This window comes from Molossus molossus, unplaced genomic scaffold (genome assembly GCF_014108415.1).
Source record: "Molossus molossus isolate mMolMol1 unplaced genomic scaffold, mMolMol1.p scaffold_m16_p_17, whole genome shotgun sequence".
NCBI lineage: Eukaryota > Metazoa > Chordata > Mammalia > Chiroptera > Molossidae > Molossus > Molossus molossus.
This window is the reverse complement of record NW_023425352.1, coordinates 7,677,962-7,704,997: the sequence shown is the minus strand read 5'-3', so window position 1 is coordinate 7,704,997 and position 27,036 is coordinate 7,677,962. Positions and strand designations below refer to the sequence as shown.

At 62.3% G+C, this 27,036-nt stretch overlaps 2 protein-coding genes across 2 annotated transcripts in view; one reads left to right on the top strand and one right to left on the bottom strand.

The window, feature by feature from the left end:
- The window catches only part of STK32C (serine/threonine kinase 32C), a 45,457-nt gene extending 34,962 nt beyond the window's left edge, over window positions 1-10,495 (top strand). Inside the window, exons 2-13 of the mRNA XM_036265409.1 lie at window positions 169-224; window positions 2,630-2,781; window positions 3,286-3,459; window positions 4,284-4,321; window positions 4,415-4,504; window positions 4,843-4,946; window positions 5,467-5,583; window positions 7,054-7,179; window positions 7,265-7,396; window positions 8,849-8,916; window positions 9,879-10,047; window positions 10,154-10,495. Of these exons, the coding sequence (XP_036121302.1) occupies window positions 169-224; window positions 2,630-2,781; window positions 3,286-3,459; window positions 4,284-4,321; window positions 4,415-4,504; window positions 4,843-4,946; window positions 5,467-5,583; window positions 7,054-7,179; window positions 7,265-7,396; window positions 8,849-8,916; window positions 9,879-10,026 (1,205 nt within the window). The 3' untranslated portion in view covers window positions 10,027-10,047; window positions 10,154-10,495. The remainder of the gene's footprint in view (window positions 1-168; window positions 225-2,629; window positions 2,782-3,285; window positions 3,460-4,283; window positions 4,322-4,414; window positions 4,505-4,842; window positions 4,947-5,466; window positions 5,584-7,053; window positions 7,180-7,264; window positions 7,397-8,848; window positions 8,917-9,878; window positions 10,048-10,153) is intronic.
- A 1,490-nt stretch (window positions 10,496-11,985) lies between these two features.
- Window positions 11,986-26,484, bottom strand: DPYSL4 (dihydropyrimidinase like 4). The gene is made up of 14 exons (XM_036265781.1): window positions 26,354-26,484; window positions 23,163-23,251; window positions 22,378-22,562; window positions 20,125-20,289; window positions 19,335-19,396; window positions 19,162-19,242; window positions 18,279-18,347; window positions 17,779-17,899; window positions 16,947-17,103; window positions 16,557-16,698; window positions 15,741-15,911; window positions 15,171-15,350; window positions 13,611-13,776; window positions 11,986-12,798 (listed from the first exon to the last, which is right to left on the bottom strand). Exons 1-14 carry the CDS (start codon window positions 26,390-26,392, stop codon window positions 12,707-12,709), a joined length of 1,719 nt encoding a protein of 572 aa, XP_036121674.1. The 5' UTR covers window positions 26,393-26,484; the 3' UTR covers window positions 11,986-12,706.
- Window positions 26,485-27,036: the final 552 nt, after the last annotated feature.

The following is a 27,036-nucleotide window of genomic DNA, read 5'->3' as shown; positions in this document are numbered from 1 at the left end:
TGAGGTTGGCCTCCAGCCAGAGCCACGATGGACTCACTGGGGGTGACGTGGGTTCTGCAGGGGGCGCCCTGCAATGGTGGGGGCGGGGCTGGGGGCAGCTCCAGCAGGGGCTCGCGGCAGCACAGGCCTTCCTGCCACCTTAGCCGACTCCCTCTGTTTTTCCCGCAGTGAACTTCGACCACTTCCAGATCCTGAGGGCCATCGGGAAGGGCAGCTTCGGCAAGGTGAGGCAGCGCCCGGAGGCCAGAGCAGGGCCGTGGTGGTGGACGACGTCACTCGGCGGCCTGCTCCTGAGGGGCCAGCGCCCGGGGCTGCTGGGGAGGCTGTGAGGATGCTTCCCACCCAGCCTGCCAGGGCTGCTGGGGAGAGGGGCTGCCCCGAGCTCACAGGCACTGAGGTCTCCGCCCAGGATGCTGGGGCTCGAGGAGTTCAGCCCGGAGCTCCGAGTGCAGAGGGTCCAGCTGCCGGGCTCTGCGGGGCCGAGACCTTGACACCCACTTGCTCTCAGTGCTGATGTCACTGCCATGAAACTACGTCCTGGTTCTGGAGCAGGCACATCGCTCCACCCTCCTGTCCCGCTGGGCTCGGAGCCCATTACTCCCCTTTCTCTCTCTCTCTCTCTCTCTCTCTCTCTCTCTCGTTTTGTTAATCCTCACCTGAGGATATTTTCCCATTGATTTTTAGATAGGGAAGGGAGGGAGAGAGAGAGACATCCATGTGAGAGAAACATATCGATTGGTTGCCTCCTGCATGACCCTGCCTGGGGCTGGGGATCGAACCTGCAACCCAGGTATGTGCCCTTAACCGGGAATCGAACCCGTGACCCTTACGGTCCGTGAGCTGGTGCTCCAACCACTGATCCACACTGGCCAGGGCTGCTGTTTTCTCTTGAGCACACCTTCCTGGCTGCTGCCTTGAAATATCGAGAGACTGGGGGTAATTATAAGGCAGAGAGTTTAACAAGCTCTCGGCAAAGGTTAGAATGAGCTCCTGGACTTTGCCTGGATGGGTCTGTTGTAAATGAATCATTTTTGAGGGGACAGTTTCTTTTCAGTCACATAGGAGGAGGGCTTGGCAGATGAGCACCCCCCGCCAGCCCCCTCCCCCCCCTTCCCCCAAAACCATACAGCTGTCTGGAGCCTGTCTCTGAGCTCTGAGGGCCTTTGAGAGGGAATGCAGGGAACTTGAATGCTGCTGATGACCTCATTTCATCGTTTCACAAATGAGCTGCCTGAGGCCCCGAGGCCCCGGGTCATTAAAAACCGGAGAAAATCATCCCCTTTGCATGAATCCACTGAAATGCTCTCACCTGGACGGAGAGAATGTGCTAGCATCTCCGGGGTCGGGTGTCGGGAGGTAGCTGATGGACCTGTACTTTTGTCGACTGTGCAAAGACAGTTGAACAGAAGACGTGGTTCCAAAGTTGGTGAGAGTGTGCTCGTGATGACGTCACAGAAGTCAAAGCCCCGGTGCCCCGTCCCCCAAACATAGCCGTTCTCTTCTGCCCCCCATGCCGATTCCGGCTTGTCATCTGTGTATTGTTTACATTAAATAGCGCGATGTGGCATCTCTGCTTGGCATTATGGAAACTGTCACACATCCTTAAAAGTCTTCGTGGCCGTGGGATACGTCATGGAGCTTACTTGCTCGTGTCCATAAGGTTGTTGGATGTTCAGGCTGTTGGACAGTCTTGTAAATAACACCGATGAACATCTTTGGAAGGAAGCACCTTCATTTCCCAAGATGCTCTCCTAGGCGAGGGGAGTTGGGTTTCACCGACAGGTTGGATCCAGCAGGTTTGGCTGGAGACACTGATGCCGCCCATTGAGGTGTCTGGTCTGTTCCAGGCCATCTGCCTTTGGGCGAGTCACTTGGGACCTGGAGTTCCAGAATCTTCCACTTCCCCTGGCTCCTGCTCCTTGAAGACATGGAGAACGGAGGCTGTGGGGACCCTAACACGTGGTTCTGGGTCACCTGACCTTGCGAGGTCTCTCCACAACTTGCATGGGAGACACGGCACTGTCTGTGCGGCCCACGACTTCATGCATTAATCCTGGTTCCCAGTGGGGACCCTTGTCCCTGATCTGATTGAATTTCCTTGGCCACGAGGGAGCCAAGCCCGAGTTTCTCATAGTCCTCTCCTCACCCTGATCCGCTCTGCTGACCAATCGTGTGAGCAGTGCCAGCCTCGCTCGAGGAGACCCAAGAGCTGGGCGCGACCCTGTCCTTCAGGGGGGTGGGATTCGAGAACAGCAGCTGTCTTGCACAGGGGCTTCCTGGGTGCAGGGCTCTGGCTAGGGGGCCTCTCGTTCATTCCCCAACAACCCTCCAAGCCAGTTGCTGCTCTGAGCTCTGGGAAGGGGCCCCAGGGTTGAGGTCATGGCTGGTTCAGGGCAGGGGCACAGCGCAGGCCTGTGGGCCCTCACCTGCCATGCTCTGGGCGGGGTCCTGCCTGTTCTCGGGAGGCACCTGGGCACAAAAGACGCGTCCCTCCAGAGACTTCTATCCGGTCACGTCAGAGTCGAGCCTGCAGCACAGCGGCAGTGGGTCGTGGGTCCGACAATGGGAGAGCCTGGCGTGCACAGCGGGCGGGGTCGGGCGGCCATGCCGACGCACCTGTGCCCTCCAGGTGTGCATCGTGCAGAAGCGGGACACGGAGAAGATGTACGCCATGAAGTACATGAGTAAGCACCAGTGCATCGAGAGGGACGAGGTCCGGAATGTGTTCCGGGAGCTGGAGATCCTGCAGGAGATCGAGCACGTCTTCCTGGTGAATCTCTGGTGAGCCCACCCCAGCCTCGAGCAGACTGCTGACCCTGCCCCCTCCCGCCCTGGCGCCAGGCTGCCGCTCTCCTGACCTAGGACACCTGGCACCCCAGCCTCCTCCCGCTCCCCGTCCACTCAGTCCCCGGCTGTTCTGAGAGTCTCCCCCACCTACAGGGAGCCTGGGCTTTCCCACAGAATAGGCCTGTGACCCATGGAGTTTCTGGCAATAAGTCAGTGGGGGGAGTTTGGGGGCCTGACTGAGTTTCCCCCACAAAATGGTGGGGACCTACTGGCCACAGTGGGTCACCTTCTTCCTCCCTGGGAGTGCCCCTGAATTCCCCAACAGCTTCCTCGGGGGGGGTCTGTGCTCCCTAACGCGCTCACAGATGGGGCACAGATCCCAAGGGCCCCGGGCCCCGGGTGCTCACAGAGCTGGAGAGGCAGGACCCGGCTCCTGTGGAGCCCGGGGGTGGGGGTGACCCAGCCATGCATGTGCCAGGTGCTCCCCCGGGCCCACAGGTACTCCTTCCAGGACGAGGAGGACATGTTCATGGTGGTGGACCTGCTGCTGGGCGGGGACCTGCGCCACCACCTGCAGCAGAACGTCCAGTTCTCCGAGGACACCGTGCGGCTCTACGTCTGCGAGCTGGCGCTGGCCCTCGACTACCTGCGGAGTCAGCACATCATCCACAGGTGTGTGCACACCCGCCCAGGACTGGCTGCCGGGACACTGCACCAGCAGGGTGCCACCCTCCGCAGACCCTGCCCCGCAGCTCATAGCTGATGTCCACCTGGGGGGATCCCTCCCCAGGAGCCCCAGCTGGGGCGGGGCACACGGGGCCCGTGGATCTCGGGAACCCTGAACCGGGCTGCATCGGGGCGGCCTTCACCTGGTCTGTTTAACTGCAGGATCCCTGCCCGCCGTATGCCTGAGGAATTCAAACTAGTGTTCACATGAGCCCAAAGCAGATGAAATTAGGGAGATGAAGCTGCCACTTACAGGACGCAAATGAAAATAAAACCACTCTGTGGTTTATTATAGTCAAGTAGCTGTGATTTCAGTATGTCTGCCCCAGGGACCCTGTTATCTGGTCACACGTCAGACAACAAACGTTGAGTAAGCACCTGGAAGTTGGGCCTGCCTTGGGCCCTGTCCACAGTTCTGTGCAGTCGGGGCTCTGGGACCCGGTGTGCCTGGGGGTCCTGCCTCAGGGGTTCTGCTTTGTTCTCTGGGGCTCTGGCTCCCTGTGTCCAGTGCTGGGCTTTTCTCTGCTGTCTGTCTGGTACAGAAGGCGGGGCTGGAGGCAGCCTAGCGGCTACAGGATGGCTGGTCTGCCCAGCTCTGCCCTCATGTCCGCAGATGCGGAGGGAACCTTGGGCCTTTGAGTCTTGCCAGGGCCCATCTCGGGCCTCTTGGGCCTCTGTTGGCTGGGGGTCCCTCCGGGGAGCCCCGAGCCCTCCAGGGGTCACAGGGCAGGAGCAGTAGGCGCTCTCTCTGGTTTCTGCTCTTTCCGCAGAGACGTCAAGCCCGACAACATTCTGCTGGACGAGCAAGGTGAGCAGGGCTCCGGCCAGCGAGGGGACCAGCGCCTCTGCCCTCGGGCCACATCTCTGGGCCTCTGGACAGCCGTTCGTCCTCTCCTTGCAGGACACGCGCACTTGACCGACTTCAACATCGCCACCATCATAAGGGACGGGGAGAGGGCGACTGCGCTAGCCGGGACCAAACCGTACATGGGTGAGTGTGTCCCGCACCCCTGCCAGCCCGCGGGGCGGCACTTCCCTGCAGGCACACAGCCGTCCCTGTGAGGAACAGGTGCCTGATCCGGGGCCCGATCCGTGCAGAAACCCGGGCGGGGCACCCTCCAGGGTTGTGGTCCGACAGTGGGAGGGCCTGGCCTGCACAGCGGGCCGTGGGACCTACACCTGAAACAGGTGGTCTGTGGGGAAGGTGACGGCCGAGGGCGGCCTCCGGGTCAGCTCTGGTGGCAGCCTGGTCTCAGGCCCCAGCTCGAGGCACCAGCCCTGCAGCTCGTGGGTCAGGGGTGCTCAGCCTCTCCTTCCCTTTCTGGAAAGCTCCGGAGATCTTCCAGTCTTTCGTCAGCGGTGGGACCGGCTACTCCTTCGAGGTGGACTGGTGGTCGGTGGGGGTGATGGCCTATGAGCTGCTGCGTGGATGGGTACGGATCTCCTGGGCCTGCAGGCTCAGCCAGACCCTGAGCTGGCTGCGCCCCCCAGGGGCGGCCCTGGTGCCTTCGGGTGGGAGGAGGCTGCCCTCAGGTGCTCAGGGACATCTGCGCTCTCTGTGGGAGAGGACATGCTTTTGGCCACCCCCGTTCCGGGTGGGTGCACAATGCCCGGGCGAGTGCAGGAGGGGAGTCGCTGGGGTTTCTAGGGCAGCAGTGGGGCCTGTGATTGGCCTCTGGGCCTTGGGCCTGGAACTACCCTTCCCCATCCCCCGTGGGGGCCTCTGAGGGACCCCACCCCTGAGGAAGGCAGCCCCTCCTGGCCGTTGGGGACCCTTCCACCAGCCAGGACCTGGGGTAGATGTGCTCCCTTCCTGGCCTGACCAGCGACCTCTTCTGGTGGAGGCTCAGCTCGGCCCAGGCACCTGCTTCTGGCCGTTCCTGGGGGAGGCTGCGCTGCCCGGGGTGGGCACTGCTGGGCGCTCTGGGTCCCAGCACTGCCTCCTCTGCCCAGAGGCCCTACGACATCCACTCGAGCGACGCCGTGGAGTCCCTGGTGCAGCTGTTCAGCACTGTGAGTGTCCAGTACGTCCCTTCCTGGTCGAAGGAGATGGTGGCCCTGCTTCGGAAGGTGAGTCCCTCCCAGAGCGCAGGGCCCCAGGCCCGGGGGGCACCCACCAAGGGTGTGTGGAGTGGAGCCCCTGGTTCACAGGCAGCTGGTGTCCCTCCCCTGCAGTAACCCGGCCTGTCTGAGCACTGGCTGTGAGCTTGTGTAATCCTCACCACCTGGTCCCTGGACACGGGTTATCGCCCTGTCTCTCAGATGCCCAAACTGAGACAGAGAAGTTAGCCCTGTGCGGGTCTCGCATCATGCATGCCGGAGGGAGGTGGCGTGGGCCTGGGTGCCCGCCGCTGCACTCTGGCCCCTCTGCCCCCTCTGCCCCTGCTCCTCCTCCAACCCCACGAGCAAGCAGAGAGGACCCCGGAACCCCGTACGTCCCAGGGCCTGAGCGTGTCTGCAGCAGCCCAGGGCCCCCGGCCCGCAGGGACATGGGTGTGGTGCTGCCACCAGAGGCTGGGCCGTGGGCCCCACAGCCGCCACTCAGAGAGCCTCACTTTAGACGCTGGTGCTGCCCTGGCCAGTTTGGCTCAGCGGTTAGAGCGTCGGCCCATGGACCAAAGAGTCACAGGTTCGATTCTGGTCAAGGGCATGTACCTCGGTCACCGTTCTTCCCCGGCCCTGGTCTGGTTGTACAGGAGGCAACCAATCGATGTGTCTCTCTCACATCGATGTTTCTCTCTCCCCCTCCATTCCCCCACCCACTCTGTGTAAAGATAAGTGGAAAAAATATCCTCGGGTGAGGATTAAAAAAATAAATAAATAAAATAAAGACACTGGTGCCTTGGGACCCGGTGTGGGTGCCACGCTGAACTTGTGGGGCCCCGTGGCTCCTGGTCCTGAGTCCTGGCCTACAGGGTCCTCCTTGGTAGGCCCTGGCCCCTGCCTGGAGATGTTTGACCCTGGAACTGTAGCCAGGCAGCTAGAGGTCTCTCCAGGTCCCTAATGGAACCTCTTAACCTAGAATGCCCCACAGAATTCTGCCCACACCTGCCCAGATGCTTCACAGGTGGGACCTTGGCCCCCAGAAGCTGGAGTGGGGAGTGAGGTGATCCTTGGGCCAAGCCCCAGGCCTAGCGAAGCCTGGTATTCACACACACACACACACACACACACACACACACACCTTGGGGCCTCTGATGGGCATAGTTACTGTCCTCTGGCCGCCTGCAGTTAGCCAGGCCGAGGCTGCCACCTGCTGGTGAATCTCAGCAGAACATCCCTGCAGATCCCACGTGCCTTCTGCCTCCTTGGGCTCCAGGGTCTTAGCCAGACCACTCAGACCAAATTGTCCCCTTGGCTGAATCACTGTGCTGACCAGGTTGCTTGCCTGACCCTGAATTTCCTGAATTTCCAAACCTGAGGCCTTCTGGCGAGACCTGCACGGTGCCCTGGCCTGGGTAGGCTCTTCCCCCAGCAAGTGCTGGGCCCAGTTCTGCAGGGCCTTGGTCCGGGCACTGTCTGACGTGGGCCTTGTTCCAGCTCCTCACTGTGAACCCCAAGCACCGTGTCTCCAGCCTCCAGGACATGAAGGCGACCCCATCACTGGCCAATGTGCTGTGGGACGACCTGAGCAAGAAGAAGGTGCAGCCGGGTTTTGTGCCCAATGTAAGCCTGCAGGATGGCCTGGGCAGAGGTTCCAGGGTGGCTGGGAGGCCCCCGTGGGTGAGCTCAGCACCCTTCCCCTCCGCAGAAAGGCCGCCTGCACTGTGACCCCACGTTCGAGCTGGAGGAGATGATCCTGGAGTCCAGGCCCCTGCACAAGAAGAAGAAGCGGCTGGCCAAGAACAGGTCCCGGGACAGCAGCAGGGACAGCTCCCAGTCCGTGAGTGCAGGGCTCACGGGTGGCCCTCTTCACACTTCACAGCACCCCGACACCCCCTGGGAGGATGCACCTCGAACGTCCCAAAGTCCCGAGACCTTCCTCCGCCTTTCCCAGCCCAGTCCCATCTCCTGTTCCTGAGTCCTGCAGCTCCTGGGAGCCCCTCACTTCCTCCCTGAGCCTCTGGCTTCCCTTCTGAGCCGCTCACTTCCCCTCTGAGCCCCTCATTTCCCCTCTGAGCCCCTCACTTCCCCTCTGAGCCCCTCACTTCCCCTCTGAGCCCCTCACTTCCTCTCTGAGCCCCTCACTTCCTCTCTGAGCCCCTCATTTCCTCTCTGAGCCCCTCATTTCTTTCTTGGAATAGAATGAGAACCCACTCCAGGGGCTCTTGCTCGGGCACTAGACTCCAAGTCTTGGGGGGATGCCCTCACGGCAAGACTCTCCTTCTCCAGCACGTGGCTCGCACCCCACCCCTGTCCACAGCCTCCAACCACGCCCAGTGCCTCAGCACAGCAGGTGCAGCGCCTCCCCACTCTGCCACACTGCCAGCGACTGGTTGTTCTGCAGCCCCGAGGGAGGCAGAGCATATCCTGAGGCGAATACTGCCTTTCAAGGCCTCTGTGTGGTTGCAGCCCTGCAGGTCTGCAGGACGGGGGTGGGGGCTGCTCTTCTCCAGCAGGGGAGGAGCCCTCTCTGCAGGCGTGTCAGGCTGCCCACGTTCATCCGTGGAGCCGGCCCCTCCTGGTTCTCTGAGCCCAGGGCCTCCCACATCAGGGCCTTGGCTCTGGTGCAGGAACTTCCCAAGCCTGGTAGCCCAGCCCCCACTGAAATCCTGCTGCTCCCTGTGGCTGAGCCCGTCGCTTGCTCATGCATCCCCGGTGCCCGACAGTGACCAGGCAGACCCACGGTCCGTGTGACTACGCCTTCCCCATCTGTCCCCAGCACCAGAGCTGCAGGAGTGGTCAGCACAACCGTCCGCTTGCACCCTCCCAGCTCACATTCGACATGGCTTCATTTGTCTGGCTAGTGTGGGACCCAACTCAAGCCCTGTCCTGAGTGCTTCTCAGAGCAGCCTCTGACCTTCTTAGGGCAGGTTCTCAAAGCAGACCCTGACGTGGAATTTGTGCCTGAGCGATAAATGCCCCGGAGGACCCAGGGGGATGTGGGGGAGGGGAGGGAGCCAGGTCAAGTTTGGTCACATAGACCTTGCCTTCCGTGTCTGCATCCACCCTGAGGCAGGCAGCTGGGCTTCTTACAGAAAATCCTTCGGTTACTGGCTGAGTCACCTGGGAGGTGCAAACTCCCAGGCGCTTGGCCTCCTGGGGGTGTAGTTCAGGCTTTGGAGAAAGACACAGGTGCAGGCCACGGGAGGACAAGCAGACCAGGGTGGAAGGGATCCCACCTAAGGGGATGTAAGGCAACCTGCTGACATTCTCTACTCATTCTGACTAACAGGAGAATGACTACCTTCAGGACTGCCTTGATGCGATCCAGCAAGACTTTGTGATTTTTAACAGAGAAAAGTGAGTGTGTGTCCGTGGGGGTGATGGGCGCAGAGAAGAGTTTGGGGAAGTGGACCAGAGTTTTCATGGCCACACAAGTCCTGAGCCCAGCAGCCACATGACATCAGTGGGCCTGGGGAGCCTGGCCCTGTCCTCCTGGGGGTCCGAGCATTGGCCCTGCAGGGAGAGGGTGGGAGGGGCTCCTCCACCACTTTTAGTCCTAAACTGGGGCCTATGGCCAGACACTCAGTGGGCTTTCCAGATGAGGGCTGGTGGTTCCCACACATCAATTCCCTCCATCAGTCATTCACTTGTTCAGCAAATGCTGAGTGCCAGGTATGTGGAACAGAAAGAGCATGGCTGGCTGGCAGGGAGATACAACAGGCCACAAATGGCTGCAACACCTCCACAGTGGAGAGAAAGCCCAGTGCTGTGGAGCCCAAGGGGAGGAGTAGCAGGGTGAGGCATGGAGGGCTTCCTGGAGGAGGTGGCTCTGAGCTCTGGCCAGGAAAGTGAACAGGATTGGCCAGTGCTCTCTCCTGCTTCAGTGACCAGAATGACATGTGAGTATTGGTTTAGGACACTGACCACCTTCCTAGAGGTGAGCAGCCTGGGTAAGAATGGGACTTGGCCAAGCTTTCTGAAAAGCCCTGTTCCAAAACTGCTGTCCCCAGAACTTGCCTTAAGTGAGGCCTCCTTTCAGCTTCCGGCGGGAAATGAACAGAGACTCACCAGCCCTGCTGCTCCCGGCCCCAAGGCCCACAGTCAGCCGTGCTGCTGGGCCGAGTCCCTAACCTGCCTGGCCTGTGACCTGCCCCACAGCCACCGTCGGCTCCCTGCTGGGCCAGCCTGTCCAGGAGATGCTGGCACCCGGGGCATGTTCGGGGCCCCTGTGCCAGGCACACGTTCTGGGGTGCTCAGACATGCTGTCCCTGGGCTGCAGGTGAAGCTGGACTCAGCCCCTCCCTGTGCTTCCCCACCAGGCTGAAGAGGAGCCAGGACCCCACGAGGGAGGCCCTGTCCACTCCCGAGGCCGGGGATGCGGACGGCGAGGCCTTGGTGGACGGCGAGGAGGCGAGCGCGGCCCTGCCCGCGTGTGGCTCCATCTGCCCCTCGGCAGGGAGCAGCTAGGAACCTGCTGGCCCTGGGAAGGTAATTCAGGCTGCACTGGGGACTCGGGTCGCCGGAGGGACAGGGCACCCGGCAGGGGAGGCCCAGTGTCGACGTTCCCACTGAGCAGCCCCTCGTCCACGCACAGCACAGGCCGGCGGCTCTGCTTCTGGCCCCTTCCACCGGCGCAGCCTGACCCCGAGCTGCCGTTGGGCTCTCAGGCGGACATGGCGACGGGAGGCTGTTCGTGTGGCCAAGTGGTGGGCAAGGAGTGTGGTGCCGCCCGGACACTGATTACATGTGATGGTGACCCTGGTGGCCTCCAGACCCATCTGCTGGCAGGTCAGAGGCCAGACACTCTCATCTCTCACCACCTCTCGGCTGTACATAGGCCTGGCCTGCCGGACCTGCCACCAGCTGCCCGACATCTGTGAGCTTGCTACCCGGAGCTTGGGGGTAGCCCAGGGCCCATGGTTCTTGTACATCCAGGGGGAGGGTTGTGGGTGGAAAGGCGAGGATGTTTCCTAAATACAGACTGTTCCGGCACTTTCCGCAGTGTTTCTGTGTATTCCCCCCTCTAAGGATCACAGCAGACCTGTCCACAGTGTTTCCCGTGTCTGTGCCTGCCGAGTGGCCGTGCTGTTCACAGGGCGCGTTTGTCCAGGAGTCAGGCGGCTCCTGCTGGGCAGAGCCTGGGCCGCCCAGTCCCGCCTCCCTGGGGTGGGTGCCCGCCTCCACCCAGGACCAGAGGCTGTGGCTGGGGGGCCTGCTGGGCAGTGGGAGGACAAGGGCCACGGCCACCTGTCCTGGAGGTGGCCGAGTCAGCGGAGGCGCACAGCACGGAGGTCTCACCGCCCCTTGCTGGGCTGCAGGAACTGCTGTCAGCACAGCTGGGTGTGCCCACGCTGGGGACTTGGGCCCAGCCACCCCAGGGGAGCTAGGGTCCAGAGGCGGGCAACCACGCAGGCCGTCCCTGGGTGGGACAGACCCCAAAGCTCTATTCGGAGACCTGGTGATATCAGAGGCAGGAAGGGGGAGGGAGGTCTGGATTTTGTATAAACAAGTGAATCTATATGCCTTTCTGAGATCCCAGGGGACAGGGAGGCTGTGTTCCCTTGTAGGTGGCAGGGATGAGGGTGTCTGGCTCCATGTCACCCAGTCTCTCAGCGGGGGAGGGGACACAGTGCAGTGGACGTCAGCCTCGGTGGAGCCCCAGGAATCAGCACAGAGGCTCCACTGACCAAACAACTCAGCCAGAGGAAGCCCCGGGAACTCGGAGGGACCAGCAGGACAGACGGGGGCTGCCCAGGCCCAACCTGACCTTCCCGGCTTGTCTTCCCTGTGACCATGACCATCCTGCTCGGGGGGTACGGGGAGGAAGTCACCCCTTCTGGGAGCGTTCCGTGCCTGGGGTATAGAACTAGAACCATTTTTATGAGAAAGAGGCTGAGGCCAGGAGGCCGGCCCAACACTTCCTTCTTCTGGAAGGTTCTGGGCAGCCTAGTCTCAGGGTTTGGATCGGAACCCTGGGCTGCTGTGCCTTGAGGGGCATGGCCCAGGCATGTCTGGGGGGGGGGACCCGCTGGAGGTGTGCACTCGCGGCCATGCAGCCCCCAGCCTTCTGCTTGTGGCTGGCCCGTCTGCTCAGAGTGGGCACAGGTTCCTCCAGTCCAGCCCGGTCCCTCTGGCCCTCTGGCCCTCTGGCTGTCCCTGACCTGCCGGCCTGGGCTCAGGAGCACCATCTCCAGGCCCCCTTTCCCAGGGGAAGTCCGTCCCCACCACTCAGACCCAGCCCTGCCCCTTCCCAGCCAGGCTGAAGCTCTGTCCCTGTGCGTGGCCCCGAGGTCCACCTTTGCAGCTGGCACAATGCCAGACGAGGGGCCAGCAGGGGGATCCCGGGGTCGGCGCATCACCCACGCATGGGGGGATGGTGCAGGGGCAGAGAAGTTGGGGTAGCTTCCAAGCCAGGCAGGCCTTTAATTGAGCCAGTCCCCACCGGACTGGCGACAGCGCCCAGTCGGAGCTGTGGCGGCATGCAGAGTCCTGGCTGCAGCCGTCCTCGCCGCACAAAACCGCTGCTCTAATACACTACTGGGATGCACAGTTAGTAACAAGGAGGGCACCCTAGCTAAAGGTCCTAAACTTGCCCTGGAGACGGGCGACTACGCAGGCGGAGGCTTGGTCCTTGGCAGAGTGTGTAAACGCAGCTGCGAAACCGCACCGTGCTGTTCCCAGCGCGTCCCTGAAGTCCCAGCAGCCCTGACGGGGCTCCGCTCACGGGGTGCTGCTCCCTGCGCTGGGGCGGGCTGGGGCCGTGGACACAGGCTGCAGCGCCGCAGGGGGGCGGGGCAGAGCCGGGCTGCGAGGGGCAGCGGGCACATAGGGAGGAGGGCAAACCCCACCCCTTCAGCCTGCGTGTTGTCGGGCCCCGGGGTTCCCACAGCCCTGGTGGGGCAGCAGCCCTGCCTCCTTGAGGCACCTCGCACCCAGGCCCAGGCGACCTGAGCTGCCCCTGGCAGTGATACCTCCCCAGATTCAGCCCTCATAACAGGACTTGGGACCCCCCAAAACAAGTTTCTGGGGAGGGGAAGGGAAGGCCAAGCACCTTTCAATGTCAGTTCAACAAAGGGAAAGCTAACAGGGTGAGCGGTCTCCAGGCCGCCTGTCAGCACCAGCTTGCTCGCGCCCGGACCCGTGAGGTCTAGGACAGCGAGGTGATGTTGGAACGTCCACCAGGGGGCGCCATGATCTTCTGGGCTGTGCGTCTGGCAATGTGGTCATCTGCCTGAGATCCTGCAGGAAAGGTGGGGCGTGGGCATTGGGGGAGGGGGAAGACATGGCTGCATCCAAGGGCCAGGACTGCAGAGCTCCACCCACACCCGGGGTCCCTGACACCCCCCGATGGCCATGGCAGGGAGACCCGGCGACCGGGCAGGCGGTGCCGTCACTGAGGCCCTGGGTGCAGTGTTTACAGTAGGCAGGGAACTGGAGGTCAGGGTCAACCCTCTGGGAAGCCGGTCTGGAGCATAGGCGGTCCTGCCTCGTCCCTCCAGCGGGTCTCAGGCTGCCCTGCACACAGTCCCCGAGGTGGGAGAAGCCTATGTCCCTGGCTTTCAAGATGATATGGGCTTCAAAGGGGATCTTCAGTTGGCCCTGTGTCCCCAAGAGGTGAGCAGGGATTGCCATCACCTCCCCAAGAGGGAGCATGAGACAAGACATGAAGGGGCAGGTTAGCCTCATCCAAGGGTTGGGTCTGCCTCTGGCTTACAGGGGAGCCTGGGGCTCAGTGCTTCTGGAAGGTCTGTCACACAGCATGCTGGAGTGACCCTGACCAGAGGCTCGAGCCTACGGCCTGCACACTGGACTGCCTGAGCCCTCCGAGGCGCCGCCTGGCCCTGAAGACCCTTCCCCAGGCACCCCGCACATCGGGACGGGGCTGGCGCAGCTGAACTCCCGCACGGCACCTGAGCCCCGCGGAGGCTGGGCATGTCATGCTCACCCAGCCTCAGAGTGACAGCCCAGGAAGGGGCTTTCCTGGTGGGCCTCACAGCCCTGGACCCCTCACAGGGCAATGGTCTTCACCCACGGGCACAGGCTCAACTCACCAGACAAGCTGAACCCCGACTGGTGCAAGTTCCGCACAGGTGGCACTGAGATCTTCCCTGGACAGGACGCTCGGGCCTGGGCACCGCCCCCGGGCTTGGTGGGCACCATCACCTCGTGGACTGGCCCATCATAGAGGCCTCGGGGCACGCCGTGAATCTCCGCCAGCTGTGGGTCAAGGGAGCCAGGCATGAGGGTGCTGAGCCCCCGCAGCTGGAGGGCAGGGGGCTCCTGCCAAGAGCCTCACCACTCTACTCTGTGGGTCCCCCTAGCCGGGGCTCCCTGCCGACGGGGTGTCCATGCACGGACACGTGCCACCCCCCTCACCTGCACATGTGCACACACCCCCACACACCTGCATGTGTGCGCACACTCTCTCCCCCGAGGCGGTGGCTGTGCCCTGAGCTGCAGGAGAGCTGCTCAGACAAGGGCAGCCCCACAGAGGCTGCTGTTTGGAACCGGAAACCAGCCCCGACATAGTCTCTGCCTCCTTAGTACCTATCGTCCTGTGGCCCCAGCACGGCCCATGGGAATCCCTGAGATACAGTCCCTGGGTCCTGAAAATGAGCCCCAAAGTCAGAGACATGTCCCAGTAGTCACCGTGATGGACGAGTGGCCCATGGATCGAAGCAAAACCTTCAGCTGTGCATGTGCTTTGGCTGGTAGTGCCCCCAGGATGCGTGGATTCGATCCATGTCTGCAGGGCCTGAGCCCAGCCCTGGGGGCCTCCGGCCAGATCCTGCTCTGGGGGGTTCCTCTTAGGTGTCGAGTCACAAGGCCTGAATCCAGCCCTACCCCCTCACCTGTTTGCACCTCAGATGTCCTCTCTGTGCCTGGCGGCACGTGAGGCTGGGTCTGCGATCTCAGACTGTGCCCCAGACCCCGCTGCTTGGAGCACAGGGGTGATGGCGACACCTGGCCTGTGGCCTGGACACTGCCTCATGACCCACTCGGAGGAGCGTGCTGACGTCAGGGTTAGGTCCAGGAGCAGCTTCAGGTCCCTGACAGCCTGAGTTAGAGCAGGCGCCACACCTGCCCCAGGGGACGGCCCCCAGACGGCTCGCGCTCCGTGCGGACGTCCGTCCAGTGTGCCTGTGTGTGCATGCGTGTCCCTGCGGGAGCCACCTGCGCATGCGGCGCGGGGCCCGGGCTGGTACCGGGTGCACCCAGCAGACGCAGGGTAGTGAGGAGAGAAGGTGAAGACGAGGAAAAGTGTTCGTGACGTCCAAGTTCACAAGAACCGTTGTGGGAACTTCGCGCCCTACTCATTTCTCAGCGTGCGCACCTGCTCACAGAGAAACCCGGGAGGGTCCCTGCTTCTGTGTCAGCGGTTGTGTGTGTGGGAGGTGCCACTCGTGTCTCCCTCCCCTGTATCTGGGCTTTGCACAGAGGTGGGTCACTTGGGAAACAAAAGCCAGTGTCACTTCTAGGAGCCACCCGGGAGCAGGCCCACCTGCTTTCCTGACTGCTGGCCGGCGGCGCAGGGCTGATGGGGAGCAGAAGCCTTCTGGGCGTGTGGAAGGTTCCAGAACTCATGCCTCGCATGCCGGCGCAGGCCTTACCCTGTTGCGCGCCTTGATCCTCTTGTAGACGAAGTCCGGGAACGTCTTCCGAGGAATGAAGCGACCGGCCCCGGGAGTGGCGAACAGGTGTCCGTCCTCCAGGACCACCCTGCCCTGACTGATGACCACTGTGGGGGCTCCTCGGCACTCGACGCCTTCAAAAATGTTGTACTCCACATTCTGGGGAGACAGGGCCGAGAGTCCAGCAGCGCCCTCAAGACAGCCCTCGGGCTGACGGCGTCCCTGGGGGGCCTGCGTGCCTGTGCTGACCTTTGATAGAATGCAGTCAGCCTGGCTGGGCCAGCACCGGCAGGAACGGGCTGTACCTCCCGAGTCTGTCCCCGAGTCTCCTTTCTTAGGACAAAGGGCACATGGATGAGCCTGCACTAGGTAACTCGCGTGAGGCGGGCAGGCCTGTGACACTTTGTTGCAATCTCTAGACAGCTGTCCCGGCCACATGTCCCACTGAGATTGGCAGAGCTGCCCCCGAGAGCCATCCTGGAGCCCCCGGGAAGGTTGCCAGGCCCCAACCCCACCCTGACCCTGACTCGGGGACCTGGCTTCTCTCACCAGGTTGTGGCTCTTGGCTGAGATGATTTTCGTGGCCTTGGGGTTCCATATAACCAGGTCAGCGTCGGAGCCAACAGCCACCCGCCCCTTCCTTGGGTAAAAATTGAAGATTTTGGCTGCATTTGTACTGGTCACAGCAACGAACTCATTCTCATCCATCTTCCCCGAGGCCTGGGAAGCAAGAAGGCGAGCTGAGGGGTCTGGGCTCCATGGGGGCCCTGCCCCAGGCAGCGAGCAGCACCGCCTGCACCCCCAGGGCATGGGAGTCCGCAGGTCCGTCGCAGCAGCAGCCTCACCCTCCTGTGCTCAGCGCCTGTTCTCTGTGCTCTTTGTGGGGAAATAAATGGAGGAGCCTCCACCAGGTCTGTGTCCCCTGAGGGACATGACCATTTCCCTGGGCGGCCAGGAGGCCAAGGCAGGGGGGCGGGGGGTGGGGCCGGGGTCTGGGCCTCGGCCCAGGGAAGGGCTAGGGTTGGGGGACAGGGGACAGAGGACTCTGGGCAGGGCTTTCCGAGTGAGGAGGAAGTCGGAGATCGCAGGCGCCCTGGGGAGACCTCGGGCACCGCAGGGCATGATGCCGCTGGGAAGAGGTGCCCTCGCTCCCAGCCGTGTGCACAGATGGGACGTGACAATCAGAGGAGGGCCTGGCTGCCCGTGGCTGAGGGCGTGTCCTCCAGGACGAGCCCTGGCCGGGGCTGGGGTGGACACACTGGGCGCACACTCGACTCTTCCACGCTGTTTCCTGTGCTCCCCACTGTGACGGACCAGAGGCAGCCTGCTCTGGGCAGGGCGGACGGTGCCGGCCCTTGGACTCACCACGCACTTCTCCCAGACCACCGACATGCGCTCCTCCACACCGTTGGTACCCTCAGGGATGAGGGTGAAGTTGTCTTTGCCGACAGCCTTCTGGGCAGTGGTGAAGGTGCAGTGGGCACTGCCGGTCACCTGGAGGTCCCCGCTGAGAACAAGGGGGTCAGGGGAGCCCAGAGGGGCCTGGCCTTCCTGAGCCAGCCAAGGCCGCTCGGTCTCACCCCCAGAAGGGCCAGCCCACCCACAGGGCCAGTCTTTGAGGGCAGCACTGGGCAGATCAGGATGGACGCTCTGATGGGAGGTGTGGCCCAGGGTTTGAGGGAGAAGCCTGGGGCTGCCAGCAGGCCCAGGGCAGGCCTGGCGTGGAACACGCAGGAGTTCTGCGCAGCTCCTCACCTGGACAGCAGGGCGGTGAGGTGGTCTGCGGTGCTGAGGTCCGGGTTGATGGGGGGCGAGGTGACGAAAGCCGCAGCCTTAGCCCAGTTCTTGCTCCAGTAATGGGAGCCGTCAGTGCCCAGGCTGGCGGTGATGGGCTCCCCGAACACGACCACCCCTGCAGCGAGGCCCGTTGAGAGGCACCCACTGGCCTGCGTGGCCCCCAGGACCCCAGTAGGGTGGAGGCCTGGGCTCCGCACGGCCCTTCAATGTCCTGACCCTGCACAGCTTGTCCCCTCCTCTGGGCACCTGACACTGGGCAGACGGGGTCCTTTCCATACCCGCTGGGCACTCTACTGGGCTACAGGCTGGACTGAGATCCCATCAGTTCCCAGGTTTTTCTGTTTACCCCCTGCCTCCAGCTGTGTGGGTGCTCCGTGGGCAGAGAGCACCCCCGCTCTCAGGACGTGCGCCCCAGCTCCTGGGTGCACCAGCGAGCAGTAGTGTGGGGTCAGCTGGGCAGGGCTCCGTTGCACATAGAGTCAGGCTCCCTGCCTGGCCTTCGCAGCACGGTCCTGTCACTCACTGTTTGCTTTCAGGGCCTCTGGTGGGCAGCTGCTGCTCCAGCAAGATGGGAGCCTCCCCGTCCATTCAGACAGGGACTGGCACCTCCATGTCCCGCAGGCCACAACCCGGAGGCCCCAGCCGAGGCCCCTCGATGCGGCCGGACGGGGCGGCAGGCTGCTTCTCAGCTGTACCTGCCCCACCCCGAGCCTCCGGGAAGCCAGCCAAGCCCCAGGAGGCCGAGAACGGGACGCCGGACCCCGCACCAGCGTCCAGGCATAGCACTCACCCCTGCGCTTGGCCCGGGCCACCACGTCGGCTGCTCCCTTGCTCATCACCTTGGTGACATACAGGGGGCAGTTGGCCTGCTTAGCAATGGTGACAGCTCGGTACACGGCCTCGGCCTCCACCTGGGGACAGGGACACTCGGCCGTGTGAGGGTCCTGGGGCTTCCTGACCAGGATGGGCACAGCATGCCCGTGATCACATGCAGACCCTGGACCCAGACAGGGTACCCCTGGGTGGGTGAGGACCCCAGCCTGGGGCTTGGTGCCCGGGATCGGGGCTGGCTCATGCAGTTCCCAGGGTCTGCCTGTGCCGCCTTCTCAGCCTTGAGTACTGAGCTCAGAGTGACCGGTGGTCACAGGGGACATGTGCCTGGTAGAGGAACAGGTGAGGGCAGTGTGACCACAACCCTGCCTGGGCCATGGAGCCAGGACCCACCCCCAGAGGAAGGCAGCGTCTGGGGTGCAGTCAGTGCGGGGTGCCCTCCGTGGGCACAGCGCCTACCTCCTCGGGGTGGCTGAGCACGTGGCCCTCGGGGCCGGTGATGCCGAGCTCCAGCAACCGCTTCTGCTCCTAAAGAATCCAGAAGGTGCCATGTTCCAGCCCAGGAGCACCAGAGCCTGGGAGCCTCAGCCAGGGCGTGCGGTCCCCGCCTATGGACCGTGCTCCCCGAGCTGAGTCCGGGCTCCCCGGCATCACCAGCCACAGAGAAGTCAGATGCAGGAGGGCAGTGACTGCAGCTCCCTGCACTACAGATGAGGGAATGGGGCTGAGGGACGGGGGACCGCCACCATCACGGCGACCTGATGACGGGCTGGGAAACCCCACATGCTTGCCTGCCACGCTGGGGGCACACTGGGCACTGCGCAGGCGGGGCGGGCGGACCTGCCCCCAGGCCCCAGAGGAGCCCTGAACCGCCCAGGTGTCCCACAGCACCTGCACCTGAGGGGTTCCCAGGGTGAGAAAAGTCAAGCGCAAGGCCCAGAGGACGTGGGCGCCCACCTCAGCCCTGGGCCTGAGGGAAGACAGGTGGGCTCGGCCCCACCCGGGGGTGACTGGAGGAGGCGCTGGCCCCACACATGCACCCACTGGTCAGAAGGGAAACATGGCCCAGAACCCTCAGTCTCAGTCACTTCCCACATAGCAGCCTTTGGGTTTGGGGGAACTTTTGGTCAGTGTGATGTCCATGGAAAAATCTGTTGCAGTAAAACGTCCTCCCGGGCCCTCTAACTCCCTGCTTGCTTGACCTTTGACCCTGGGCAAACTACTTACTAAATATGTTCAACAGTCCCTCCCTCAGGGTGTGTGGGTTTAAGTGGGCACATCCTGGCATCCAGGGGTCACCCTGCCCTCCAGCCCCCGCCTCGCCCCAGGCGGCGCGCCCCACCTCCTCCACGATGTCCCCGTTCTCTGCGTGCACTTGGGCCAGGGCTCCCAGGTCCCGGATGATGCTGAAGATCTCGTACATCTGGGGAGAGAAGTGCGCGAGCCACGGGGCTGCATCTCTCCTGGCGGCAGCCGAGACCCAGCTCGTCCCGTCCTCTGGGCACCGGCCCTCACCTGGCCGTCGGTGCACTGGCATCTGTCCTTGTACGCCATGAAGACCAGGAAGGAGTTCACACCTGGAGCAGAGGCAGGCAGGGGTGAGATGCTCGGCTGTCAAGGGTGATGCTGGGAGACCCCCTCCTCCCTCTTCTCCAGAGGGGCCAGGCGGGGTGACCTCTCCACAGCTGGCACGGTGGCTCTCGGGCACCATCCCACATACACTCACCGACAAGTGGTGATGCCCCCTCTTACCTGCTCCTCATGCCCTGGGGACCCAGGTTCCCCAGCAGCAAACACAGGTGAAACCCCTCACAAACCCCTCTCAGGACCCCCTGACCCCTCTCTAACTTCATTGAACTTTTGTCAAATCCATGATGAAACCTTGATGCGGTTTTAGCTTCAGGACTTTCAATAAAACAACTTAAGCCTTGATGACAGACTGGCCCGTCATCAGCAGAGCAGCACCTTCTCCTTCTAAAAGGGTCTTAACTCGTCAGGGAAATGAGTAGCAGTTCCCTCCACTCATGACCAAGAGGCCAGGGAAGTGTGGTGACCGCTGTGACCACTGTAACGAGGACAGTTACAGGATGCATCCCTCAGACCCTGGAGGCAGAGGACCCCGAGTCTGGATCCTTTCGAAGTAGAACAGACCCCCGAGTGACTCTTGCCCAACTTTCCCCAACTCCTGGCCACCTGGGGCCAGACGAAGGCAGAGCCCGGCACGATGGAGCCTGGGAAGGGGGCTTCCCACCGAGACCGCGAGGGGGCCGCCTGCCAGCCACCCTCAGCCCTGCGGGGCGCTCACCCTTGTCCTTGACCAGGGCCTCCAGCTCCTCCCTGATGCTCTCGTGCCAGCGGGGGATGTCCACGTGCAGGGAGTAGTCGCAGCACGCCCCGGCGTCCGCACGCTCCCGCCACTGCTCGTAGGCCGCCAGCAGGCTCACGCCGACGTCAGGGAACACGTGGTCCACTGTGGGGGCAGTGCAGTCACTGGAACGACCTTGACCTCCAAGAAGGTCATGTTACCAAAAGACCAGGAACAGAGGAGAGGCCACAGGCACCTTAACTGGGGGCTGACCCTGCTGTAAACCTGCCCATCGGTTCTGTCCAGAGAGGCATCGGCTGCACCTCCTCAGCCTCTCTCTCAGCTGAGGGACAAAGTCCGGGTTCAACCCACCTCGCTCCCCGATGCACACATCACAGCCCAAGAGCCTAAGTGACAGCCAAGGGCCCTAACCTCAACAGGGGCACAGCTGGAGGTGGGCAGGGAGGGCACAGCTGGAGGTGGGCAGGGAGGGCACAGCTGGAGGTAGGCAGGGAGGGCACAGCTGGAGGTGGGCAGGGAGGGCACAGCTGGAGGTGGGCAGGGAGGGCACAGCTGGAGGTTGGGCAGGGAGGGCACAGCTGGAGGTGGGCAGGGAGGGCACAGCTGGAGGTGGGCAGGGAGGGCACAGCTGGAGGTTGGGCAGGGAGGGCACAGCTGGAGGTGGGCAGGGAGGGCACAGCTGGAGGTTGGGCAGGGAGGGCACAGCTGGAGGTGGGCAGGGAGGGCACTGCTGTCCACGGTGCTGGACCTGGAAGCCCGCCCAGAGCAGCAGGGTGGGGCTGGGTTCCCTTGGGCCTTCCTAGCTGCACATACCTTAATCCACGCCACCCATCCCCCCCGGGGAATCTGGGGGTACACACAGCCACTGCACCGTCTCCACCCCTCACCTTCCAACCTCACATCCACAGTCCAGATCCTGCTCACAGCCTCCCCTGGGTGAGGGAGAGAGCTCAGATGCAGTGGCCAATAGGAAGGCACCCGCCCCAGGGGCACGGCAGACGCTGTGCCTTCTCTCCCGCACAGCCCTCCCGAGGGCTCCTACGCTCCCACAGCTCAGACGGAGAACAGGACCCCGCGGGCCGGTCACAGCTCCGGCCTGGTGCTGGCCGGTCGAGGAAGCAGATGGCTTGACAGAAGCCAGCCCCGTGCTGCAGCATCTCCCCGTCCTCCCAGTGACACCTCACAGCTTGTCTGATGCCTCGGCCTGGGCATGAGCAGGTGACGTCAACCGCGAAGGCGTCCTGGCTGGCCGGGGCCACCTGCGACTGGCATGAGCAACGGCCTGAAATGACCAGTCTTCTGAGTCAAACTCTAAGACGGGCCATCACGGGTTTCTTCACTCTGTGGTTGAGTAAACCCAGCCAAGCCATGATTTTGACAATGGCTACATGCACCTTGTGAAGCAGCCCGGTCCTCAGCGTGGCCTTTCCTGGTGGCAGCAGTCACGGCAGTCACTGACACTTACGGATTAGGAAACTTCAACTTGTAAACGCCGGCTGTTACCTGAGGTCTTGCGGCAAGAACACGGTGGAGCCAGGTTCAGCCTGGTTTGAGACCAGGTCTCCAGCAGGGCGGGCGCCCGAGGGCGGGGCTGCTGTCTCCTCCGGCTCCCGAGCCTACGGAGAGCAAGCTCACCACACGAGCTGTCACATGGGGCTCTTCCCCCAGGCTCCGAGGTTTCATGAGGTCGGTACAGACGCTGAAGTCGGCAGGTGCCCGTGCCTGGCACCGAGCCAGCTTAAAGAAATGGCGCCTCTGGCAGTGGTCGACAGGGTGGTGGTAAGTTTTTGTCATCCTTCTAAAAACATAGCACCCGTCGTCACCTCTTCTTGACACAGGCAGGAGCTTGCTGCAGCCCAAGCTTCAGAGGCGTGAGGTTCGGGGGCAAACGTGTCTGACCGTTCAGGTGACACAACCCCTCACTTGTCCAGAGCATCTGGGTTTTCCAAACCCGGTCCTTGGCCAGCCGCTGGCTTCCCAGGAAATCATAACTGATTGGGCACACGTCCACTGGCTCCCACGGAATCCCCGAGCGAGCCAGAGCTGGCCGGCAGAATGATCAGCATGGGAAATGGGATGACAAGGGCAGGTGCTCCAGGGCTTCGTAGATCGGGACATGATAGAGGGGAAGGGACTGAGGAAAACCCCGCCACGCAAACGCTTCCTGCACCACGCGCGTCTGGCCAGAGCACCGAGGTGGGGAACGGTGCTGCCCGACCTGGGGACACTCACGTATCATGGTGGTCCCTCCGGCAAGGGCTGCCTTAGTGCCCTGGCAGAAGTCGTCAGCCGGCGTCATTCCCAGGACAGGCATCTGCAGCCTCGTGTGGACGTCGACTCCTCCTGGAAGGACCATCAGGCCGTGGGCATCGATGGTTCTGATGCCCCCAGGGACGATGAGGTTTTCTCCAATTTGTCTGAAAGCCACAAAGAGAAATGTTGCTGGTTAGAGAGAGCCCAGGTCAGAACATAAACAGGCTCCCTGGCAATGCGATGGAGCCGGGAGGCCTGAGTTTGGGCTCCCATCCTTGAGGAAGGGGGCCACATGGCCAAGGCTAGACTGGACTCCTGGAGACTGTCAGAGAGCAAGACACCCTGTGAAGTGGCTCAAAGTGGCTGACGTGGAGGAGCCAGCCCTGGGAACACGTCACGGCCCTTGTGGTGTCCACCGAGGTGTCCACTTGCCCTTCACTGACTAGTGGCTGGAGATGCTTGACACAGACAAGCAGAGAAGCTGATAGGTGCGGTCAGTAAGTATTTATTAAGTACCTACTGTGAGCCCTGAATTGTACCAAGGCTGTGATGATGTGGGAAATGTGGAAACAGTGTCCTGCTTTCTGAGACCTTACGACTAGCTGGGGAGATTCCTCGCTCAAGGCCTGGGCTGGAACTGCTCGCAGGGAATGTGGCTTCAGAACAGAAAAAGCACGGACAGATTTCACGAGACGAAAGCCCCGGATAAGGTGCAGTCAGTGCGCACACTGTGACATGCGAAGGTACTTGCGGTGGAAACGTACTTTATCAAACCGTCTTCCACATACAAATCGGCGTAAAAGGACTGGTCATCGTTCACGACCTTTCCACCTTTGATCAGAAGACGGTCACTCTATTGAAAACAAAACAAAGAAAAAAATGGATAAGTTTTCTCCAAACTGTTACCCAACATCTTTGCTTCAACGTCTCACTCTGGATGTACGACTGAAACGTGAGGGCACAATCTGCACACGTGAGACCCAGCAAAGAGCCAGCAGCATTTTCCGTCTGAAGGGGTGGGCGGAGGCAGGCGCAGCCGGAGGCAGCCTACCCGCGCCTTAGGGCCCTGCACCCCCCTGCGCCCCCAGCACAGCCTCCCCACACCCCCCCAACCACAAGCATTGGCCCCCCACCTCCTCCTACTCTGTAGAGCTCCCCAACGGGCCCCACACAGCCTCCCCCTTCCCACACCCACACTGGTCAGCAGTCTGCCTTCCCCCAAAGATGAACAGGATGAACAGGAGAACTAGCTTCTCACTTTGTCAGGAAAAAGCCAACATTAGTGAGAGGGTTGCCGTGAAATGGGTTATACTTACATCTTCAAGTTTATCATCTAACTCAATACCCAGGCTGAGGACAGAGGTGAGCAGAGTCTCCCATGTCTGTGCTGGCCCGGAAGGTCTTCCCTCCCCCTCCCCCCACTGCCTCAGAAAAATCACACACAAGGCCATCAGACTGTGACAAACACAGGGGGACAAAGAGAATGACATGATGGATGACGGGGGAGGAGATGGGGCTGCTTCAGGGGCGGAGAAGGGCCTGTCTGAGGGGCTGAAGCTGGAGGCCACGCAGCCCATGCAAAGGCCCTGCAGCAGGAAAGAGCTTGAGTTCCCATAAAACAAGAGGAAGCTGGGGGCTGGAAACTTCAGAGGGGAGGCATGAGAGGCCCAGTTGGCAGGGGCGGTGCTGGCGGCCACTGCAGAGCCAGCCTGCAGCAGGGCTGAAGCATCTGATGGATGTTATAAAGAGATCACATTAGCTCTGCACAGAATGTAGATGGAGTTTAATGATGGAAACAGGACCATCGCTTGGGTGGTTTCTGAGGCTGTCCCAGTGAGAGGAGGGGCCTTGGACCAGGATGAGAGATGGACCCCAGAGAGGCTGCTGATGGACAGGTCGTGGGGGGGAAGGGCCAGGAAGGCATCAGGGTGACCCATCCTGCAGCCATCCCAAGTGTCAGGGCGCGATGCCAGCTCTCCATGGGTCCGCCCCACAGCTCGGAGCTGGGACACTGGGCAGGGGCGGATCCAGTGCCTGGCAGCCATAACCTGTCTAAGCATCGCACCACGGGAGAAAGCGTGGTGGGTTGTGATGGCCGTCAGGTGTGATGGTTGACCTCAGGGAGAATAACAGAGTGAAGAGCAAGGGCAGACTGATGTGAATGAGGGTCCAAGTCTGCGACACCTTTCCTCAAAGCTCCCTGTGGGAAAGACAGACTCACTTCAAGGGAGGTCTGCCCCTGGCGCCCACCCAGAGGCCAGGCCAAGGCCCCAGCCAGGGCTTCTGGCTCCCTAAACACGATCAGCCAAGAGGACCAAGCCACGCAGCGTGGTCAGTGAGAACTCCAAGAGCCCACCGAGATGGTAAAAATACATTACGTATGAGCCTCATTACCTTGTTCTCTATTCTTACTGACACCTAAGTGCCTGTATTCATTAATCAGAGGTAAAATCACCACCCTAGTCTACAAAAGGGCTGACAAACTCTGCCCCAGCCAAAGGCAACGCCTCCTCCTTATGCAGCCCAGATCTAAGAATAATCTTGCATTTTAATTGGCTGAATAACATCAAAAAATATTTCATGCTTTGTGAAAGTGATATGAAGCCCTGGCCGGTTTGGCTCAGCGGTTGGAGCGTCGGCCTGCGGACCAGAGTCCCAGGTTCGGTTCCCGCTAGGGAACCGAAATAGAAAAAAAAAAAAAAAGGTGATATGAAAATCACATATCACCCCTCTCCCCAGTTAGGAAGAGGTTTGTGCTCTGAGTTCCCTGCTCAACCCCCCTCCACACACACACACAACTTTGGACTCAGACTCTGGGAACCTTCCAGGGTTTTGAGCCAAGAGAGAAATGCAGCTGGGATGGGGTGCAATGGTCGGGATGGGGGTGGGTGGAAGCTCCCCTAAACCAGCTACATTGCCCAAGACCCACCTCTAGGAAGGGGTCTTCTTGCTACTCCCTCTTCAACCCCCACTCCTATCCTCCCCTCCTCCCCCAGCCAGCCAGCCCTTCAAGAGGGCTTCAGGCAGGACCCCCTCCTGTGTGGGAGGAGGGGGGCTCCTTTCTCTTAGAGTATCTAGGAAGTGAGCAGGCAAGCCCAGAGACCTCCACCGCCCTCCCACGGAGGCCAAGTCCAGAGTTGGGCTGGAAACCCCTAGACCCCCCCCCCCCCACCATACAGCTGGCGCCCAGGCGCCTGCCTGCCTGCCTGCCTGCCTGCCTGCCTCCCTCCCTCCCTCTCCCTCCCTCCCAGGGCTCCAGGCCCCTGGAGGGGCTCTTTGTCTCCAGGCAGTCAGGGGTGGACGGTCTGACCTCCAGAACCGAGCATGAGGGTATTAGGGGGTCTGTTCCCCCACAAGGGCTGGGGGTGCCTGCTCAGCAACTAGTGAGCTTGCTTTCCCCTGTGTCTATGAACCCTGGAACCATGAGTGGTCGGGGTTGAGTCGCTTTGTCTCAGAACAAGAGCTCCTGGCACGGCTGTACAGCCTGGGGGGCGGTTGGCCCCGGGGCAGGCTGCATAGGGGACAGCATCTCCACGCCCGGAGGCGGGCTGGCGGTGCCAACAAAGGGCTGTGTCCAACCGCCAACCCCGAGGTGGAATCCGAGACCGAATCCGCGGCCTCTCTGCACGGCCACCACTGGGAGGGAGGCGCATCTGCGCTTTGGAGAGCAGGGCCCGGCCCCGCGCCCTCCCCAAGCTCGGAGTCTCGGGAAGGCGGCAGGGCCCGGGGCCTGAGCGTTCGGCTCTGTGATGGGGTCGGCGAGGCTATTGAGGAGCCCCGGGCCCTGGCGGCGGGGGAAGGGCCACAGGTGAGACAGGGGCTTACGCGGGGGCTGGACCCGGAGGGCAGGGGGCCTGGCGCGGGCGGGAAGGTCCATCCCGGGGCCCAGGGGCCAAGCTCCGCCCGGGCGGTGGGCAGAGGGTGCTGGGTAGAGCAGGCCAGGAGCGGGTCTCACCGTGATCCGGGGGATGCTCTTCTTGCCTTGGAAGGACATTCTCCTTCTCGGGCGGGTCCGGCTTGGGGCTCCTGGGCGGGGGCCGCTCGAGTCGTGCTTGGGGACGCGCAGAGCCCGCGTGGACGTGGGGGCGCAGGGTGTCGGAGTAAGTGTGCGCCAGGCCTCGCTGCTCCCGTTCCCCGCCCCGCCCTCGGCCAGGCCCCGCCCCCGGCCCGTGGCTGCTTATTCGCATTTAAGCCCCGCCTCTGCCGAGCACAGTTCCCTCCCTCCTGCCCCCCAACTCCCTGGCCCTAGGCCCCAGTTCTGGCCACAGGCCCTGCCCCAGCAGACCCGCGGACCGGCGGAGGTGCTGGGTGCAGAGTCAGAGAGGGTTGCAACCGACTCTGGCCCGTGTATGTTTGAAGTCTGAGCCCCTAAGGAGGGTGGGGGAGGTCAGCCAGCGTTTTGCCACACCAGCCAAGGGCCCACCGCCAACTCCCTGGTGACCTGAGGCACCCAAGGCCGCAGGGACGGAACCCAATCTCAAGTTCAGGCCCAGGAGCTCCGGGAGCCTGACTCCGTCCGGAAAGGTGTCTGCGACCAAAGCCGAGCACCTTCAAAAATAACCCGGACGGGGGTCGGAGAGCTGGATTGTACACTGGCCTGGGGATCCCCAGTGGCGACACCTCCCAGCTGGCCAGGTC